General features: G+C 39.0%; 1 protein-coding gene across 2 annotated transcripts in view; it reads right to left on the reverse strand.

Annotated features, from left to right (window-relative positions):
• Positions 1-4916: 4916 nt before the first annotated feature.
• Positions 4917-21712, reverse strand: part of LOC129205411 (protein ELYS-like) — a 53225-nt gene continuing 36429 nt past the window's right edge. For both annotated transcript variants that reach the window (XM_054822912.1, XM_054822913.1), the window contains exons 22-36: positions 21542-21686; positions 21315-21446; positions 20241-20388; positions 20005-20155; positions 19358-19465; positions 18645-18840; positions 17317-17514; positions 15617-16046; positions 13674-13782; positions 12658-12764; positions 11848-12032; positions 8864-10703; positions 7971-8104; positions 7627-7733; positions 4917-6963 (exon numbers count right to left, since the gene is read on the reverse strand). In XM_054822912.1, the coding sequence (XP_054678887.1) occupies positions 6771-6963; positions 7627-7733; positions 7971-8104; positions 8864-10703; positions 11848-12032; positions 12658-12764; positions 13674-13782; positions 15617-16046; positions 17317-17514; positions 18645-18840; positions 19358-19465; positions 20005-20155; positions 20241-20388; positions 21315-21446; positions 21542-21686 (4183 nt within the window). In that variant the 3' untranslated portion in view covers positions 4917-6770. The remainder of the gene's footprint in view (positions 6964-7626; positions 7734-7970; positions 8105-8863; positions 10704-11847; positions 12033-12657; positions 12765-13673; positions 13783-15616; positions 16047-17316; positions 17515-18644; positions 18841-19357; positions 19466-20004; positions 20156-20240; positions 20389-21314; positions 21447-21541; positions 21687-21712) is intronic.

Here is a 21712-nt window from a genome sequence, read left to right on the forward strand (position 1 = left end):
GTAATAATTGAAGAATCTGTCCTTAAATTTGTTCAAAATGTCTCTGATGAATTGCAGAAGTTAGCATTTGAAGAAACTCAGGTAAGCTGTTTTAAGACTATCAGCATTTACAGTCAATGTTTTCACATATACAGTCTCTATTTGTATTCTTCCGTCTTTCATTTGATAGTACTTTCCTTAAGAAAAAAGATCTCTTCAAAGATGCTGGAGTATACAGTTAATTCACCTGAGACAAAGAACCACCTATGAGGGTTTCAACTTATTCAGGAATGTAACACCTGGTGCATAGCACAAACAATAATCTCAGAATTCAGTGGAAAAAAATAGTTTCATAATACTGCCCAGTTTTATGTAAAGAACCTCGCTTGTATATAAAACAAGTGCTTATGAGTGTTATAGCTACACTTATCTATATTTAGATAAATTTTTGCAAATATGGAGAAAACTCTTGCAGAAGAATTGGGTTTTATATCTCTAATGTAGAGACATACAGATCTTGTGCCAGCCACATTTCTCTTCTGAAAACAGAAGTGCTTCAGTATATTTGTTGCTTATGTACATCTTGGGCTTTATTCATTTAAGTAACTTTATCAGCCACACAGCAAGGAATCCTGAATGGAAGGAAGGTTATTTTCATAGACAGAAATTTATTTTTTACTTCACAGGACAGGACTTAAACAAAACACAGAAAGACACATGATGAAATTTCCTAATGTGGTTAGACTTAGATTTACACGTGTTCCTTCCTTCAATCTTTCTCTTTCGGATCCGGACGATTTTTGCCTTTTGTTCCCTGCCAAGTCCACCAGATTATTAGACAGTTTAGTGATTGCTTCATTGAGAAAAATCTGTTAAAATGTGGTATCAACAGCAGGAATAATTACCAAATCAATTGCTCAGATGTTACTAAGATACAGAAAACCATGCTCTGCAGAAACACAGAGAGGAAATAGGTTGTGATAATTACCAGTATTGGAACAGCTTATATACAGAGAATTGCTTTAAATAGAACAGCAAAGGTGTGCCTAAAACAAATGACCTACCCCCCCTCAGGATTAAGCAACAGGCAATACCACTCATCCCCTGCACCCACAGAAAGGGGTATGGAAACACCCCTGGCTCCCGACCTCCCCAGGCTGCAAAGACGACATCTCCCTCCCATTCCCCTCCCAGAGGGGCCCAGGACTGGCCCTGCCTGCCAGGGCTGAGCAGCTTTCGGAGCTGCCTGCGCCAGCAGCCGTGAGGAGCTGAGCTCGGTTGTGCTGCAGAGATGGGCAATGCACACCCAGGCCAGCCAGAGCCTCCTCTTCCTCCTCAGGCAGCCCCAGCCCAGGGCTGTCCTTTGCAAGCTGCTCTGCAGACACCTCTCCACCTCTGTCGACAGCAGACTTCAACGAAACCTGTAGTTCTGGTATCAGTCTAGCAAGGGGAAACACTGGGGGAGCAATGATACGAGCAAGGCCCGTTTCCCAGAGCAGAGCTGCGAGCAGCCGTTTCCGCTGGCATGGCTGCTCTGAGATGGCAGGGCCACGCGCCAGCAGCAGCATCACGGTCACCTGGCACCCCTCTGCCTGGCTGGGGGCACATGCAGCAAGGACAGCAGGATTTGAGCCACGAGTCCCTCTGGGGTCACGTCTTTGCAGCTGCCTCGCTGTGGTGTTCCCTTGTGCAGGGTCAGGGAGGTGCCACAGGCTGCCCCACGCTGTACGAGCTTGCTGTACGAGCTTGCTCGCTGCAAGGGCTGCTTGTTCCTCTGAGCCCGGCAGTTCTGCGCAGCAGCAGCTACCACAGAGAAACGGTAACCGTAGGTTATTTCTGAACACCAGTGAGATATTTTCAAAGACCACTTGTAATATTTGGGACAGAGGGGATCTTAAATATGGAGTCAACCTGCAAGCAGGCAGCGGTTTAGGACATCTCTACCTTCGGCGATCCCCACACCGAGAGCAGCAGCGGCAGGCATTGTGCGAGTGCCAAAAACGTGGGCTGGCAAGGCTGACCCTGCAGCCCAGGGTAAGGACACCCAACACGCTCTCATCTGCTCGCTCTAATGGAGGTGGCAACAAATAATGGTGGGTTTAGGCAAAACAGAGCCACCCTGGATTTTGTGTCTGCATAAACTTCCACGAGTTCATTTTATGATGCATCTAACAGGACTTAACACAATTTAACCAGCAGAGTAGCATTATAACCTTGCCAGGCGTTCTCCAGCACTCCTTCACAAAGATCACAAAAGGCATCTCTCTAAAAAATGATCAAGTGCATCCTCCTCATAGATGAGCAAGCAAATGCATACACAAGCACTGCTGTCCGGTAGGAATGCCCCCACTAATAGTTTAAATCAGGAATCAAGATTTGCAAACATGCTTGAAAGTAATACTGAGTTCCAGAATGACAGAAATGTAGATAAAAATCTAGATAACGCTTCAAACCAGTAAAATTACAAATGCTAGTCATTTGTATTACACTTACATGGATGTAAGTAACAGGAGAGAAATGAACTGACCAGTCTGCAACTGTGTATTAGCTAAAACTGCTTTTAGTTGGTTCTTTGAATAAAATCTTACCTGGCCTGCGTAACTGTTGGATCCTGCTGAGGTGTGCATGCCATTCTCGTCCTTTAGGAAGCCACTAAGACCGATAAGCCTGATTGAAAATAAAGGTTTTCCTGTGCCCTGGATTCCTACGGGCATACATGCTTGTGCTGTTGGTGTTCACAGAAATCACGCCCCTACTGCTTGCATCCTTCTCTCTATTAAAATTACAATTGTAGTATTAGAATACAAGCAGTCATTCACTAGTAATTCATGTTTTAGCCTGGATGTAAACTAAATTCAACAGCAACGCACACCACACCGACTGCTGTGGGATAAGCCTGCTCTTGAACCATGTTGGGTGAAACGCAGCAAAGAAGTGACCTGGACACATCAGTAACCATAACTTGCATTTTTCCCTCTACCTCACATATTGGTCATCCACACGGCACACTGCATTGGAGAATGCATTTTATTTTAGGAACAGCTTTAATTCAAAAGGAACCACAGTACATTTATCTCCAAGCATGTCAGAGAGACACATTATCTTAACTACTTTGGTGAAAAAAGCATTCCTGGAATGGAAACCTGGAAGTTTTGCACGGAAGACAAAAGTACAAACAAAATAAGAAACAAATGCTATCGTATTACTTGAAATCCTATTATTTCATAGTATTTCCAGACTGGCCTAGATTAATAGGTTACAAGTATTGCCCAACAACTCTTGAGAAGCTTTGGATCAGCTTCTGCCTGTAGCTTGTTTTCACCCCACCAGAAATCAACAACTAAGCTGTTTGTGATTAGTTACATGGGAACTGATGAAATTGCAGCAAATAAATTTATTGTGCTGACAACCCTGAGAGTAGTCTTCCATGGAGGAAGTTCTGATGGGGGATTAAATAAGTTATCTGTAGCCTTATTTGCACACCGGGCACGCACAAATATTAAGGCAAATAAAATAAGTCAATGTGAATCAGTTAACGCTTTAAGCACTAAGTGGCTATCAAAAGTAAAATAGATTTGCTTTAGTTCTTCATGTTATAACCTGAAATTAATACTTTCATCAGCCTTGGCTTCTAAACATTTGAAGAAAAAAAGCCTCATGAATATTTGTGTTAACTCTCTGAGGTAACTCAGGGAACCGTTTCTACAGAAACATTTCTTGACAAAATCCCTCCTAACAACAGCCCTTAATCTTATTAATATTCATTCTCCTTTCACTAATATCTCCTGTTATGTGTTTCCTGGAAATAAAATCTGCCATTACACCTATTTTTATTCTTTCTGAAAGGCAAGAGTCTGCTATCCCAAGGCAGTCAACCTTCTAGTGGAATTTTCTCTGGGGTTACAGCCCCAAAGGCACAGATGCACAATTTAGCTTCAGCTTTCAGCCATCTTGACATTAGATGAAAGCAGATGAATCAAAACACTCTTGAGAAATTCTAGCTTTTCTTTAGGGGGGGAAAAAACCTACACAACCTTCAAGTAATTAAATTTTCTATAGAAAAACTTCAGAATTGCTCTATTAGTGATAAACTGTACCAAGTGGCACCTGGGAAATTCTCCTCTTGCTTGCAAGGTAATTGCTGCTCTGTGACCCTAGAGCTTTCTGCATGCATCCACCCCAACAATGCATCACCCCTTTCTTTCACAGGCCCCTCAAGCCGTTCTCTGGCACCATGAATATTCTCTTTCTCCCAGATACATGTGCAAACACCTGCAATGCTCTGTTAAAACTCCTAACTTGTTCAGCCTCGCACCCCCAAGCCATTTTAATCTTTTAAAAGGCAGTCTCCTTCCCAATTCATCCTCACCATTAAGAAGCACTGCCCGTGCACTGGATCTTTCTCACCATTGTTGAAATGATCTTTTCTACTCTATCCTTCACATGCTTGTAGCAAGCCTACACAAAAAAACACCCAAGTAAAATCTATTTTCTCCACTTCATTATAAAGCCATCCTTGAGTTGCCATCTCGCTGCTGTTAGCTAGCTGCTTTTCCTTTTCTGGGACTCTAAATAAAAATTCCCTGTGTGTGGATTTGCTTCTGCTTCCTTCTATGTCCTTCAACTGTCTGAAATCCTATTCCTTGTTACACATTATGCTTACACTACTTTTTCAACTGCTCCCTGGGGAAACTGGTTGGCACCCAAGAACCATGCACTGAATCTAAGTAACTGAAAAAAAAGGAGGAAAACATATTAACATGTAATTAGATTAAAAGTCCTTTAAAGTAAAAAATTACTTGACTATTACAAACCTTTACGAAGTTATTAAATCTCATGCCAATTTTCTTGTTATTACTATTGCTTGCTTTTTTCTTCCGAAGCACTGCCAAAGGAGGATAATTCAGCTGAGCTGGTTATAAGAGGCTAAAACTACAAATTATTGATAATATTAGCTAATATCATGTTTTCATTTGTTGTAATTGATTTTCATGCCAAAAATTATCCTGGAAGTATAAATGACAGAGGTATGTTAAAACCCTACTAAGCAATCTTCACTAGCACTTCATCCGTCAATTCTATGTGATCAGGAATGGGAGCATCTTATACTTTTGTGCACTACACAAAACACATATTCGGATTTGATGTCCTTTTTCTATTCTGGTTTTGGAAGTTTGATCTTTTACCTCATTTTCCAAGCTATTCACTGCATTTCTGTACAACATGAATTAAAAAAATATTGCTAGAATTCTACCCCCCTTTCCTCTTTGACCATATTTATATTTTAGTTCAAGTACAAAATATTCTGAGTAAATAATTACTAACCTGACTGAAAGGTCTCACTCAAGCTGCCACTTTCACACTGTCAACATTTGGCATTTTTTTAAGCTTTCATTCAGTCATGAATATTCCCAAGAGGAAAAATATCCCAGTGCATGCAACTCCTCTCTAGAATGACCTGTTCTGAGACAGAAAAATCACAGCCCCAGAAAAAACTTTTACAAGCTTAGGCCATTAATAATACATTCATCCATTATGTACAATGTATTAGTTAACCAATAAATTATTTCTTAGAGTAACTGTAGCAGTTTTTACTAATTGAAAAGTTTAATGTCAGGTTCCACCATTCTGTAGTCTTCAAAGTTGCATCCATATATAAATTAACATACATAAAAATAATCCATTGTCTAAAAGACTGCACATCAAAATAGTACTTCCATGTCTGCTTTTAAAAGAATAGTTTTTTGAATTTATTTTTACAAATTGAAACTTTATAGGGACATTTACTCCACAACCCAAGATTATTAATGAAAGAATTATTAAAAAATATGGTTTGTAACTAAGATCTCTGTACATTTTTGTACCTTTTTCAGACTATTATGTTAGCTTTACCATCAGATTTTCAGTGCTGTGATATGTAGGCTTCAAATACTGCAAAATATGTTTACAAACAATAATTATTTCAATTGTAGTAGCATGCCTTTTTAGCTTATGAAAATAATTTTGGCTCAAATTTCAAAGTAGGTGGGTAATATCCCTTTAAATTTGATATGCTATGGTAATCATCACATCCTCTATACAGTTCATTTTTTGCTGACAACAAATTGTAAAAAATAGTGAAACATCTGAGGTTGTGATCTAGTTTTATGAACTAAGGAGCAGCTTTCCCAAAGTTTAAGACAAATACAAAAAAAATATTGCACAGCTTAAAATACAATTGTTTACATTCTGACTTCAATACAGTACAACTTAACCGTGAATGTAAGGAATTACCAGTTTGCATTGTGAGCCCAATTATTTCTGCCAGAAGGTCAAACTTCATTCATAAAATTTAAACTAGTATGTTTTAAATGTTTACTTGCCATAGGAATTCTAAGCAAACTTTTAAAAAGCTTAAAAAACTTTTGGCCTCACTTTTGAGGGTCAGCAACTCTTGCAAACCAATATTAAAATTTCAGAGCTATACAGGCCATTCAACCCACTATTCCCTCAAAAAGCTATCAGACAGTAAGTATATTGTGAAGTATACATTTTTATTTAACATTCCTAAAATAAGCTGTATTTACATATTATATAAATGTATGAAGTCTTAATATAAAATAGAAAACTGCATTGACTGAGGAAATCACACTCCATATGGAGTTACTTATTGAAGACCATTTGTTTATGAAATTTTACAATAATTTATATAAATTATCTCTTCCAAATTAGATGATTTTTTTCTTTTTAATAATCCACACAATTTTGATGACTTTATAAACAGTGGTGTACATTATAAACTTAAAAAACAGTTACAGCATCTTCCGGCGCACAACTGGCTTTGGAAAATTAGACAGTCTTTTTTTGTTCTTTCGTAGAGTTCTCTCTGCCGCATCTGTGGTCTCTTTCTGTTTGCTTTTTGTTCCATCCACTGGACTTGCAAAAGGAGAGATGAATTTTATTTCCACTGGCGGAGGTGACCAAGAACCTTCTTTTTTGGTGGTTCTGAAAAGAAAAAACAGCATCAAATTGATTTTTTATTACCAACAGTATTTTTTAGTAGAGGAAATAAAAAATCGTGGAATTACATAATCGGTGCCAAAGAATTATTTATGGGCTTCTTTGTAGATAGGATCAACGCAGAAGAGGTACATAAATAAGCTGTGTTTTGCTTTCACTCCTTACCAGAATGTTGTCCCAAGCATTCTCAGTCCCTATGTGTATCAGCTTTCAGAGCCAGCCTCCCACCCCAGCTTTTAAGAGGCAAATGCCCTCAAAAAAACAGCTTTGCAGAAGGAACCGGAAAACACGTCCAGAAATTAGTAGTTCTCTTTACTCCTTGTCTGACCCCCTCCTGCCTTGTACAGGGAGCTACAGTTTGCAAGAGTGTGGTGTCATAAGGTGGAATAAGACAATTTAAGAGCACGCCATCGTTGCAAAGAGTAGTGTCCACTTGCCCTTTTCTATCCCCTCCCTCTTCTGTTTCCATTAGAGAACTAAACCGTTCAGTGAGGAAAAAGGTGCCCATTAGACCGGCCAGCTGGACGCGCTCGTAAAGCCAGAGCAGAACTGCGCAGCCAAGCGAGAGAGAGGACGTTAGGTGGCTCTACAGCTGAATCACTGCCACAGTAAAGGAATGCGAATAAGCGTTCAAAAATAATTTCATACTTGCTTGCTTGCTTCACTTTTGATTTTGCCGTTCTACTTCTCTTCAGTTTTTGCTTTCCCACAGACTCTATGGATTTGGTATCCTCTTCCTCTTTAGTTGGAAGCTCCTAAGTTAAAGGCAAAGCAATACTTGTTAATTCTTGACTTACATATATTCAACATGGATTTTTTTGTAGCTAGTTTTCATTAAGGAACAGGAAAAATAAATTGCTTAGCTGATTAATTGAAAGCTCTCTTTTTAGATACACTTTCAAGGAAAAAGGCAAGACATTGCAAAGTACGAATTGAAAAAGCAGTACAGAGCAAAAAATCAAGAACATGAGACAACTAGAGTTTTTACTTACTGGTTCCTTCACAATTCGGGAAATGCTAGATACATTTTTCTTCCTTGACCTCAAAAGAGGGGGCGAAAAGACAAATTGAGAAGACAAGTCTGGGTCTAAATCCTTAAGCTGCACAGGATGGTCTGCTTTTCCAGCTAAAATGACAATGTATTGTTAACATGCACATATATTAGACATAAAGGACAGTGACGTTAAATTACAGATGATAATCAAGTGCACTATAGCTTCCTGAAATAAAAGGTCCAATCGGGTTTGTAAACACTCGGTGTGGAAGTACTTTTCCCCTAGGATTTATTCTTTTACAGTAAGTTATGAAACAAAAATAAGCCCATGTAGTCATTTTACCTGCACTTACAAAATCAAAGATACTATGCTCAAGAGGCACCAACAGTCCTTACACATCTCAAAATTTTTTTTTACCATGTACTCTCATAAGATGACCCCTCTGTGCAGTAACTTCAGTAACAAAGTATATGCGCACGAAAAACAATCACATAATTAAACAGCTGTTTAGCTTGTTGCAAGATGCAGCTCATTTTAAGTTAAAAACTAAACAGAATTTGGAAGCGTATCTCCTTTATTTCTCTGTTGGGGATGGCAATCACATATTAACAGATAGCCTCCAGTTTTCAAAACTGATAGAAATTAAGCTCATGACAAAAATTAAGCTTAAATTTCATTTCACACTACTCAGATCAGCCTCCTCATCTGTTTCTACCGCAACTAGCCAACTAGTCGCGTAGAGTTCAGAAAAAAGATTAATTGCCTCTTTCCAAATTTTTTACTTTGCATGGTTACATTATTTACAATACTTAAAGCCATCCTCACAGTCCATTCTGTGGTTTACGAAATGGCAACATGCCCTATTTTGCATATAAATGTAGCGCACCTACCTTCAAATTTCTTTGTCAGCTTTGTGAGAGGAGGTGAGAAAAGGAAGGACTCATTTTCCTCAACAGATAGTTTCTGATGCATGGCAGTTTTGCGGGATCTGGTTCTTGTAATACGATCCGTTAGAGTTCTTGATGTTTCATCATGTCCTGATGGGTTTATGTCTTCAAGCAGCAAAGGACTGCCACCAGGTCCTTGGGGGAAGGCCTCCTTGCCAGTGCTCTCCTCCAATATTGATCGTCTCTTTCTGCCCCGACGCCCTGTCCTTACTGCAGCCCTGGGTGTAGTAGATTCCTCATCTGGCTGCACAGGTGTTTGCTCATGAGTAGCTGTTTTTTGTGGTTTAGCATGTGGAACTCTTCTTGTTCTTCTCCTAGGAGTATCAAGGATTTCCACTTTCCCAACTGACTGTATGTCTTCCTGAGTAGAGAGAGATTCTGTGTCTGCAAAGAGATTTTGTGCCCCCTTCCTAGCACTTCTTCTAGGAGTGACAGGAAGTTTAAATTCTGTTTGAGGAAGTGATGATTTAGACAGGTCAAGGTCAGAATTTTCTGAAACTTCTGATGAACTCATCTTTCTTCTTCTGCCTCTTTTAGTTGGCACAGGTAAAGGGAGTTGGTCACTAGGCTGCACCTCTTGATCCTTGACAACATTCTCAGTAAATTGTAAATTAATGCTTTTCAGTTTTCTTGCACTTCTACTGGGACTGACTGACGGTTTTATCTTATGACCAGTGTCAATCTGGTCAGTTTCTTGATCTCCTGCTGAACTTTTTCCTCCTTTAGTCCTTTTGGAAGTAGCAGAAGAAATAACGCTACCTTCAGCAAGAGACGTTTCCTCATTAGCCTCTTCCAACACTTCAGATGCAGTTTCCTTTGCTCTTCTTAATCCTCTTCTTGGAGTAACAGCTATGGACTGCGTACTGATGGACAAGGTTTGTCCATCAGAATGGCTGCTTTCTACTTTTTCTGAATTCTTAAGTTTAGGCTTCCTACCTCTCCTAGGAGTAGCAGGTATCACAGCTATTTGCTCATCTTGAGCATTTTCTTCTGTTTGAAGACTAGAAGTCTCAGATGCTTCTTTTGTTCGCCTGGTACTTCTCCTAGGAGACAGTCCAAACAGAACTGGTTTGTCTGTCTTCAGTAGCTGCCGATCGCCTGCTGATGGAGTACTTAGACTTTTACTCAGTTGTCCCCTTGTACGTGTTCTAGGAGTGACGACATACTCTACTTGATGTCTGCTGGTTTCATCTTCCACACCTTCTGGCACAGTTGTTAAGGGAGCTTTTGCCTTCTGGAATCTAGTTACCTTTTTACCTATGGTTTCATGAATAGATTGTTCTACAACTTCAGATGTAAATTCTTTACTTCTTGTGTCTTTGATTACATCCAGTAAGTTCTCAGCAATAGCTACCTTAATGGGTTCAGGCACATATGGGAGTGACTCTGCAATATTTTGAGATTCCTGATCACTAGTTACAGTGGACACTGAGTTTGTAACATGTTCTTGGTTTTCAGTATTTCCTAAACTGTCCACAGGTTTGTCCTCTGTTATTGTGCCAGCCGGGTTAGAAGCATCTGCTAATGCAGGGTCTCCCATCTCTGCTTCACCTTCTTCCCCTTCCAAGACTAAAGTAAAGTTACTCTGAGATATAAAAAGTTCTCCATCTCCCTCAGCTGCATCACATTCGCCATCTTTATTATCAGGCAAATCGCATGCAAACTGTTGCTCTATGGTATCATAGCTGTATAGAAGATTGCCCGATGGATGTAGTTCACTATATGGTGATGTTTTGGGCGCTTCTTCTGAGGCTTGTGCCTTAACTGCACTATCTTCAATAACCTAAAGTTAAAAAATGTCTGTTAATGCATTATTAATTACCAAACAGACTAACTTCAAACTGAGTTAGATGAAACTGAGGACATTGAAATGCTGCTTTTCCTTTCAGGTCACCACTGAATGTAAAGTTAGAAACATACAACGTACTCTCTACTACAGATAAAAGGTTATGTGTTTAAGGGACAGAGAACAGAGTATTCAGTATATGCAATCACATGCTCCATTTCTGATGTTTCTGTTCATGACTAATGATTTGCCGCCATCCATGAACAAAGTGAGAGGTTTTACAATACAAGCTGTATACCCAACTGGTAGGAATCATCACATTGCAGTACTTTCTGGACTGACTCCAAACTCACAGAGTGATTGACTCTGCATCCAACAGGGTAAAATACAATTACGTCCCCAAAGTTTAACGTTTCAGTCATGATCGTTGTGACTGCAAGACCTAGTCAACTGGCCAGGTATCACATCTGACAACTCAATACTGCATTTTAAGGAATCACTTGGATTGCATGAGACAACACCTTTATTCTAAATAATTCCTTCTCATGTTTTGTAGTTCCCTGTACTGAGCAATTACTCTTTCCTTCGAGATCCACATGAGATACTGAAGCTTTATGTTGAGAACAAAAGTAGTATCTGTTATGTATTTCAAGTGACTCAGGGGGTCAAGATAATTTAATCCATGTGTGAAGACCTTTGCCTAACCCTCTAAGTGACAGTGCTAGCCAGCATTGGCAGAAGGAAGCCGCCCCTCAACAGGAGTTTCCATAGAATCTCCTTATTTTCTTGCCTCCTGCCTTGTCGAAAGTTGCTAAAGCATCATATTATAGCAACATGCCATGCTCCAATACTAAACTAAAGAAATACTAGTCTGCATAAACTCTCCTTTCATTCTTAAAAATCTGCTAACAAAAAGACAGTAAGCTCTCAAAGGCCCAAGTCTTGACAAATTCTATTCCATGTTATAGGTACGGAAAATGCACAGCAGGAAAACATATCTGCCCTTACATAGTAACTTGTGTTACCCAGCTAAAGAAATGGAGACATTTTTGCTTGCCTTCTAACTGTCAGTAAGACAGGACTGTCCTCAATTTGCAAAGTGTTTTTGGTTTTGTAGAAAATGCAAAAATAGTTTACTTACATTAATTTCCTCAGTTTTAGGAAGATTGTTAGAAATAGTCATTTCTTCCTGTGGAAAAGGAAGATTTTCTTCAACTTCAGCAGCTTCTAGGTTACCTTCTGTAGGTAAATCCACACACTTCCCCTCAAGGCGATTTTCTGAATGAGTACTGACCATATCCTCACTGTCAAGGATATTTATCACAGCTGGAAGAGAGTTATATAATTGTAACTTAACTGCTATATAAATGACACAGGTTTAAGCAACAGGAAGTAACAGGGGGAGCAGGACCCAACAATACAGTTCTCCATCCTGCCACATATATTGGGCTTTCTCCAAAAACTAGAAGCCAGAACTATCTATCTGGTAAAGGAGGCAGCCCCACAATAAAAAGAGAAAGGGGAAAATCAGCTGGCAAATCCATAGAGAAAAAGAACAACAGAACAAAGGGCAGCTAGAAAGGCACACTGATAGCTAACTATTCTTCACAGCCTGAGTACTGAGGATGCATCACCTTTTAAAACAGTAACTCAAGCAGCAGATCCCATAGCACACAAATTGGTAGTGATGTACAATGTTAAAATAAATACTGATCTCTCCTCCTAACATTTTAAATTCTACCAGTTTTCTCAGTATCTTTATCAAGAACATTCACTATGCATTTTCTACAAGCAATGTCTTTGAGGAGGGCATTCTCTCTACAGTTTAATGAAAGTTAGCAGTAACATGCTAGTACTACTTGAATCTGAGACAACTGTTGTGGTATGGCAACCTACACATTTTACTTCAGCTACCTTAACTCACATAACATCTCCAACATACTGTACATACATTCACTGTCTGCCTCCAGGGATTCAGAATGCTGTGCATTTGTTCCAACTGGTATGGCTTTTTCTTCTGACGAAGAGGACATTTTGGACTCCTGGTGGTTTGTTTCGCTTCATGAACAGAAGGAGAGAAATTAATCATAAAGCTTCAAAATGAACATTAAAGGGCTTTACAAATTACTTTCTCACTGTAAAATCTTCAAGTTTCAAAACAGAAAAAAAAAATAGAAATTCCTTTACCAACATACCTACATTTAATTTGTGAATCAATTTACGCAATGAATCAAGTACTTCACATTCTTCCCTGCTATCTAACACTAGATAATAACATAATAACAGACCTGTATTAAAGAATAATAAATTATTTATCTTCTGTAGAAAAGAGTGTAACTGCTACATTGGTGGTGTAGAACAAACTGAACAAAGACAAAGGTTTGTACCAGTGTATGTTACCACTTGAAATTAAGGGCTACTTCATTACTAACATTCTCTCTTCATCACTAAGCAGTTGCAGCTTTTAAAGTATCTGGTAAGAAAACTGCTTCCCTTTCCATAAACAAACAGATGCTAATTGAGCACACACAGAGAAAATAGAAATTAAGTGTATGGAATACTGCCACAAAGTATGCAAACTCCCAAATAAACCCGCTGAAGTTACAGGAATCTCAGGTGTAATTTTTAGCTACACAATTTTCAGACAAAAGCAGGGCTTATGTTCACAGTATCTGCTTAGGAACCCTCAAACTGTAAAAAGGTTTATATAGCCTGTTGAATGAAGTCTTTATCACCATATTTTGGGATCTGCAATGATTTGAGAAAAAAGGCTCAAATTGACAGTCAGTTTGACTTTTATTCATGCCAAATTAATTCTGTTCACAGACAGAAAGAAGTAGAAAAGCCATTATATTTGAGAACACAGGAAAGAACCAATACCAGGTCAAAATCATAGTTTTCAACCACAGGAAAGCCAGCAGTTACACATTGTGTGAACCCAAAGATGTATCTATTGTATAAACTTACCCTTCACTTGCAGTCCCAAAAGCAGCAGCCTCAGCAGCAACAACTTTAAACACCAATTTACCATCTTCAGGAAGGGACAGACATTCAGCATTTGATTCTTCCACAAATCCTACAAAAATTGACAGACAGATGACTTCTCTGTTGCATCATCCCCATATTAACATAATTTCTTTTAAAATGCTTGTATGATTTTAAAGTGAGCCTTTATGGATTTCATTTAGGATAGTGATCTAACAAAATAATGCTACCAAGACTTCAAATGCACAGAAGGTCTGAGTTCTTCTTTCCAGTAAAAGAACAAGTCTGATGCATAATTTCAGTCAAGAAAACAAAATAACCATTGATATTCTGTTTACAAACTAAACTTGCTATGTTACCGACCTAGTACATAAAAACTTCACAAAACCGCCCTCCTTCTTAAAATTGGGTAGTAAGTTTTTTTATTTCTCTTTGGATCTTTATCTCATTCTAGCAATGCTTCTTTCCTTCCTTGACTCCATTTCCCCTCTTCTACAAGAATGCATCTAAGGTCTTGTTCTTTTCTCTAATGATTGACTGGTGGTGTTGAAACCCAACTGCTTGCTAACCTGTGTTTATCTCAAAAGGTTCAATTTTAGAAACATCCCCCTTTTCTTCTTTGTTCCTACTGTCTGCTTCCTCCAGATCCAGCAATTACCTTTGCAGACAGTATGAAGGACTGGGATAGTTTTGATAGCTCAGGCCAAACACGAGCTATACTGACTGCCCTTCCAGAGCACTGAAATTGTACAGAAGTGTTTGTACCACAGCCCAGCAGTGACAAAGTTTCTTTGTGACATTATTCTTTAATGATTAGTATCTTATTATGTTTAATGAAAAGCACATTTGATTTCTTGTCCAAATACAAGACAGCTAAAAAAAGGCAAATGTTTTGACCTATCTTACTAGAAACACCCAGATCTGGATAATCCCTTCTACTCATGCAGTCCATATCTGGGCACTCCATCTATTTAAAAAGAAAAGAGCGCTGAGGAACTTCAATAGCAACAATCACTCTCCAGGATCCTCCAGAATCATCTCAGACTTAGGACTGAATCAGGATGCATACGATGCACTGACAATGGAGTACACACTCACTGCTATGAACTGTTTCAAGACCTCAGACACAGAACTCTGATGCTTGCATACATGTCCCAGGAATAGCAAACTTTTCTTATAGAGTTGAACGGACTGAACTCTGTTTGTCAAATACTGACTGTAGCTGTGTTTGCACATCTTCGCCCTGTTCCTGCACTACTTTCATTCCCAGCTCTTCATCACTGCTCACCAACTAGGGAGCTACAACTCTTCTAATCTGCCAGTAGACTTGCCCATGTGAATACATCCTCAGCAGCTGGACTGGCTTGAATGAGTTGAATTGAGCTGAATTACCAAACACCAACTGAAATCAGTTTGGAAAAGGCTGCATAAGATGTTGAGCCAGCAAAATGAGGAAGCATAGCTGAAACGAGAAGCAGATACACAAGCAGACTCACTTCTAGAAGAAAACTATTTAACTGAGGTGGTTAAAAAACAAGAGGGGGGAAAAAAAGAAATCTATCTGGTCAAAGCGCACCATACACTAAACTTGCTGTAAAAAACCCAGCAGCCTACAGAAGTACCCCTAAAACAAACAGAAGCCTAATATTTCAACTTGTATCCCTCTCAAAACTCCTACAAATCACTGCTGTCTCTTAGCTGCAATTACATACAAGAAATACCAGCCAAAAGCAGTATACATTCACAATGTCCAGGATACCTAAAAAAGGACTCAAAACACAGTGGCAATTTTAAAAGCCTAGGAAAAGGAAGTACCCAGGACACTTGTGAACGCTCATAGTTAACTGTTGCACTCATCAGTAATTTAACCTTCTGAAGACATTTGAAAAATTCAGAAGCTTAGGTTATTATACGTTGAAACACACCAGCTTCTTTTCCTAGTTCTGATGAATCTTCTTGTTCCATCTGGAAAGGTTTATCTTCAAGCATTTCACTGTCATCTTCCTTCTCTGAGTCTTGAAAATCGGTAGTTTCTTCAGTGGAAGAATTAGCTGGTTTAGCAGCTATAAAGATGACATCATCTTCAAAATCGCCAGGTGATTTTGCATCGTGATACTCCAAAGTAGTTTGGTCTGACCTGGCAGAGAAGTTACTATTTTCTTTGCTGACATCCATTTTCTCCAAACCATCTCGAGGTATGCTTTCTGAAGACTCTTCCATTTCAGCATGATCATCCTCAGGATTGCTGAGAGTAAACAGAGTTGTTTTATCTCTACTTTCAGACCAAGCATCCTCCACGGCTCCAGAATGATGCTCAGATGACGCTCCAGACAGCACTTTATCATCTTCTGCTACCTTTTTTTAAAAAAAAAAAAGTTCACAATCAATAACATGCATATGCTTTTTGTCAAAGCAAGACAAAAAAAGAACAAAAATATACCAATATTTTTACAACTGTCACCTTAAGCAAGGTGCTACAAAATTAACTCTCATTCTAGCACTATCTTAGCTTTTAAAGCTGAGTGTAAAATTAATCACGCTTTTGACTGCTTATCGAGGTTCCACATCCTTGGAGAATTAAGATGAAGTGGGTCTTGTAAGTGCTTGCTTATACTGTCAGCTCAAGCTGTTCATTGGGTTTTCAACAAGAGGGAGCTCTGCGTGCCTAAAATCATAACTCAAGACTTCTCTTTTTTCATGCTTGCCTTTTCAACTTCTATGCACTACTAAAATATTTTAGTGTTCACTATGCCTGTAGCATGGAACACGTAAATTAAGTCAGCCACACTGTGTTATTATTAAGAACTTGATATATGAGAGCGAGCCTCTTGTTACAACTGAGTAGCTCTCTGTAACAGGCAATAAAAGGTATAATAAAAACAGATTATGACAATTTGTTAGTACATATACGGAAGGCTCATACATGTAGATACTAGCACATGCCCCTGTTCTGCCCCCGATTTCAGTACGTTACTTTGGCAACTGCATGATGAGCTGAATCAGGGAATCCAACTGACAGAACAAAAGAAGGAGAAGGAGGAAGCTTTCAGATGGACCAACTTCATTTGACAACTCTACAAATGCTATCCCTGGTGCAAGGCAAGATGCAAAACCAAGAACTCTGGGGCTAGAGAACAGACAGCAGTACAGCTCTCTCCATCAGGAGTCTATTGTCACCATAATGTAAGTAAACACAGCCTTGTGAAGAGAGATTGAAAGTAAATGCAGCTCGCGACTTCTGTTGCTTTCAAAGATGTTTAATTCACAAAGCTTAACAAACCCAAACAACTGCCTCAGTCTATATTCCTTCCCTTCCTGCCATACCACCATTTGAAAAGGTATAGCGGGAAGCTGAACTAGCAGTTTGAACAATCACAGCCCCTAACAGCACCTGAGTAAAACCCACCAAGGTCACTGGCATTTATTAGGAGCACGTTCCTCTGCAGGCACGTGATGTTACACAAGGTCTGACACAGCCTTTTTTGACCAAATTCAAGTCTGCCATTCTGATTTGCAATTCCAGTTCCCAATGTAAAGAATTCTGGCAAACTTTACAAAAGTCTCAACCAGATCACAGTCTATAAAGCCTTTAACTGTAACAATCACTAACTACAGCCCAGCTTACCCCAACAGTCCATTTTGCATTCGAGTTCTCTTCCCTGAAAGATATTCTAGGTTCCTTTGCTCGTAGAGGAGGAGAAACTGATCGCCCTGGAGATGCAGAGGGAGTTGCTAGGGGTGTGGTCCGGAGGCTGGATCTGAGAATAGACTGAGGGGTAAACCCAGGAAAAGCAGGACCAGATGTGGCCAAAACCTTAGCTCTCTATGAAAACAAATAAAAACATTCAATTTAATACCAGTTAAATCTTCAAAACAGTATACTGCACTTGTCAAACGTATCAGTTAAAATTATGAATAGAGTTTGTACCAGCAGAAAGGACCACAGTTTGCCTCTGCACAGCTCTTTTTCCAGAGGTATGAAAACCTTAATGATAAAAACCTTTTTTTTTTTAATGCCAACATAAAATTTTTCAAAGTAATTTCACGAAGAAACAAGGATATGGCATCTTGTTGTCTGCAATGTCATCTCCCATCCCAGTAATTTTTGCAATTTCTACACTGTTCTTCTAAAAAGCATACAACTTCACGTTACCCTGGATACAGTGACTGAAAACACTGCCATGTGAAATGGCAATCAGCAAAGCAACAGCTTATTTTTTTACTAAATAATCGATCCACGCACTAGACTAAAATAAGTGACACTATGTAAAAATACCTACACACCTTCACCTAGAAGTATTCAGGTCTTCCTACCTCAGCTCAGATAGGCAAAGGCAAAAAGATCAGCACCAAGAAGATAGGCCAAGTGTTATTTCCATACATAAGAGTTTGATGGCAGTGAATGGAAATACATTTTAACAAAACAGTTAATAACTAAAATTACTGTAAAAAGCCATCACTGAATTTGACAGAGACTGACATCACTTAACTGACATCACTTAGCTGTCATTTGGTTAACTGGATTAAAAAACTGAAGCATACTGTCTTGCTTATAGGTATGCAAGTCAACTATACAGAGCTATTGAGCACTTATTTGTAAGTGGTGAAGCTGAGATGGTTAAGCTACAAATTGCATCTTTAAATATCTAAGTATTTCAAAAAGTCCAATTTTTACTTACTGTGTTCCATGCAATAAAAACAAGCTTATTTCACAAAGCTGTGGGACAACATGCATGCTGCAATTAAATTAGAACTTAACTTTCCCTCTTCAAGTCTGGTCCCAACGTACTGCTTCCAAAAGGACCGTATATACAATAACCACACACATACTGCAAATATGCCACAGTTTGAATCCAAGAGTGTTTGTGTTAAATACTTTGGTGGTTTCATCTTAAACAGAGTTTACAGGCTTTTGGGCTGGTTGGTTGTTACTGGCTTTTTTAAAATACAAACCTTAACCACAAGAGGAGTCTCTAGTAAGTTCAGTTCTGATGCTCTGGAAAAATTATTTTGTGAGATAGAACCATGCATATTTGATTTCAATGGGCTGGATGCCATGAATGAAGAGGAAGCTCTGCATGGTGACTGCCAGCCACCACCCTGCGCTCCAGAACACGAAGGAACAGGACGAACCACCAAATCCAGCAATCTGTTAAGACACACAATTTAAAATAAGAAAATACATACATCAATGAAAAAAATAAATCACGCTGCATTCAAGAAATCTGAGGTGATACGTAATAAAAACATTCAATGAACAAGAGATAGGGGTGAACCCTCAATGTTGGGGTGATGTATCAGGCCCATGAACAAGTTACAGGCATTTTCTTCTCTTTTTAATTATTTCTTTACATTTCCTACTTCATTTCCTAAATCACTGCCTCTGAGGCAAGAGTAATCCAATTTTAAGTTGCACAAGTGCTCTAATTCTCATGTCAGAAGAAAACTCATCTACATTTCAATGCTGGGACCACTTCAAATCCTCCACTTTGTTGTGTCCCTAAGTTGACCTTTTTGGTAACAGATACAAAACTAAATGCAAACAGAACACTTGACAAACACAGTTTATACACACATATACATATGCACACCCATACTTATATATATACACATATATGTGAGAAGCAACAGCTTTTTGAAATATTCATTCTGTAGATCTACTATACCTGGAACATTTTCGTGAAAATTTTGAAACTGGTGTCCCAACAAATGCATCAGGCAATTCTGCATCAGGGAGAGGACATGTTATGACTGGTGATTCTGCAGCTCTAGGACTAGAATTAAAAGGAAAAATGGAACTGAGTTTCATCGCCCCGAAGTCCAAACATACCAGAATTCAAGTTTATTTGACCATAACATCTGACAACTACTAGCCTCTCTCCTGCTCTTTATAATTCTGCCTGTTTTTATGTAAAACAGGCAGAAACGAGGCAGAAACTGGGCAGGAAGTGGTACAAGATTGCTATTTGATCACACAATCAAGTCTTTCAAAATCTGTACACCAATAGCTTGACGGCAATCATAGTTTTAGTTTCAGCTATCTTAAATTCTGTAAACACATTCACCGTAATGTAAAGATATGTGTTTGTAGAAATAGGATTATCAGAGGACAAAAACTCTCCGTCCAAATATTGCTCATGATGAATTTGTTCTTAACTGTTACATCTTGTGTGTGCAAATAAGCCGAACAAAGCTTTATTCAGGTGCACCTTCCCTCCAAAACACTAACTTAATTCAACCCAATTCCTCTCTCTCTCTCTTTCTCTCCCCAAACATGTAGCTCGAGGCCAAACTTTGTCGAAAGGCTGCTTACCTATCACGTTGTGAGAAACTGGTTTTCTGCTCATCTCCTACCCAGACTTCTCCAATTTTGGACAATACATTACTGATGAAAGTTGCTCTTGTATGCACATTTCCTGCATTAGCTTGCTTTGTTACTGTTGATAATGGCTTTGGTCTTGAGACTGTAAAGCAAGAAGGAACAAATATCGGTCTTGTGTAACCCAAGTGATGGTTAGCTGTCCATTTCATTCATCCCCTAAAAATTACCTTCTCTTAAGATGGATGAAGGCAAATGGTAAGGCTTGGCTCTCTCTGCAGCCAGCTTCCTTTGAACTCTAGGAAGGATCTTGCCATATTGATCTAATATTGAATTTCTGGCAACTGCTCTTTCCCTCAAGCGAGGATCACGATCATTCTGATGAATGAAAAGCATAAAGCAAAAAAAGTTAACTGATTACAAGAAGTTCACTGCACAGCACTAGCTGTGCTGTTTCTAAGTAGTGAATACGTTCCCTCTACAGGTACAGTAAAATGCATCATCCACTGCACAGAACAGCAGCAAGTTCTACCCATCAGCACACACCAATTTCACGTGGTATTTTTAGCCAAGCGGAAGGAAGACTAGAATAACAACAGAACCTGCAGCTTTAAGGTAAAACCCTTCTCATCTACTTGTTATCACCTGCAATTTTCAAATGGCCTACAAAATCGCAGGCTTTCCCTTGTTTTTCCTGAAACACCGAAGACCTAGATGACGGAATGTACAGGGCAACTGCAAACTACAAAATGATGTGGATGTTACGACGAGTAAGAAAAAGCTACCTACACACACCTTCCGGCTGGATGAAAGTTTTCAAATGCAGGACCTACAACTTCCAAAACCACCTTATAAGTTTCATTCACTGGAAAACTATGGTTCAGGACAACAGCAAACGCATGACAGATCCGTAACAGAAGCTCAGAGAAGACAAAATTTAAGCTGGCTATTTTAAGAAATAGGAGATAGATAAGAATTTCTGTCATAAAGATGGTACAATGGAAGCTGTGGAACTGTAGAGCTCACACTATACTTTGAGGAAATAAAAAAAAAAGCCAATAAACAAACCACCAGGCAAATTTTACCTGTGGACTGGCATCCAGACTACTCTCAGCTAGGAAAATGAAGTTGCGTGCAAGATATTGTATATTATTGTATATGTACATATATATAGTACATTACATCTTATTCCTAGTATTTCAAAGAAAGGGGTAAAAAACCAAAGCTGGATGTTTGAGTACTATCAAAACTGGCTAGTAACACCTAACAGAAACTTGCACACTTGACACAACTTTTATGCTTACCATAAGATTAACCTTCATTGACTGATTCAACTGTAGTGCTGGGATATAGTTGGCACGCTGCAGACGGTGGACTAGAAGAAGTTCATGACTCTGAACACCAGCGTTGGTCTGTAAAAACTTCTCCAAACACTCCTATGAGAAATAACACATGTCAAAAATCTGTTATGATTCTGCCTCTTCTCTTTGCAAAGAGACAATTAAGATTTTTGTCTCTTGTCCAGACCTACTTGTTCAGTGGTGGTGAAAGGTAGCTTCAGTAAGTCTTCCATTAGTCCCATCTCCTGACAGATTTCATACATGTGTTTTAACAGCTCTTCGACGTTTAACTTAGTGGTATGCTGCTGCAGCAGACCCCAGGCCTCCACCAGGCACCTGCAATTAATTTTTTTTTTGTTGAG

This window comes from Grus americana, chromosome 3 (genome assembly GCF_028858705.1).
Source record: "Grus americana isolate bGruAme1 chromosome 3, bGruAme1.mat, whole genome shotgun sequence".
NCBI classification, from domain to species: Eukaryota; Metazoa; Chordata; class Aves; order Gruiformes; family Gruidae; genus Grus; species Grus americana.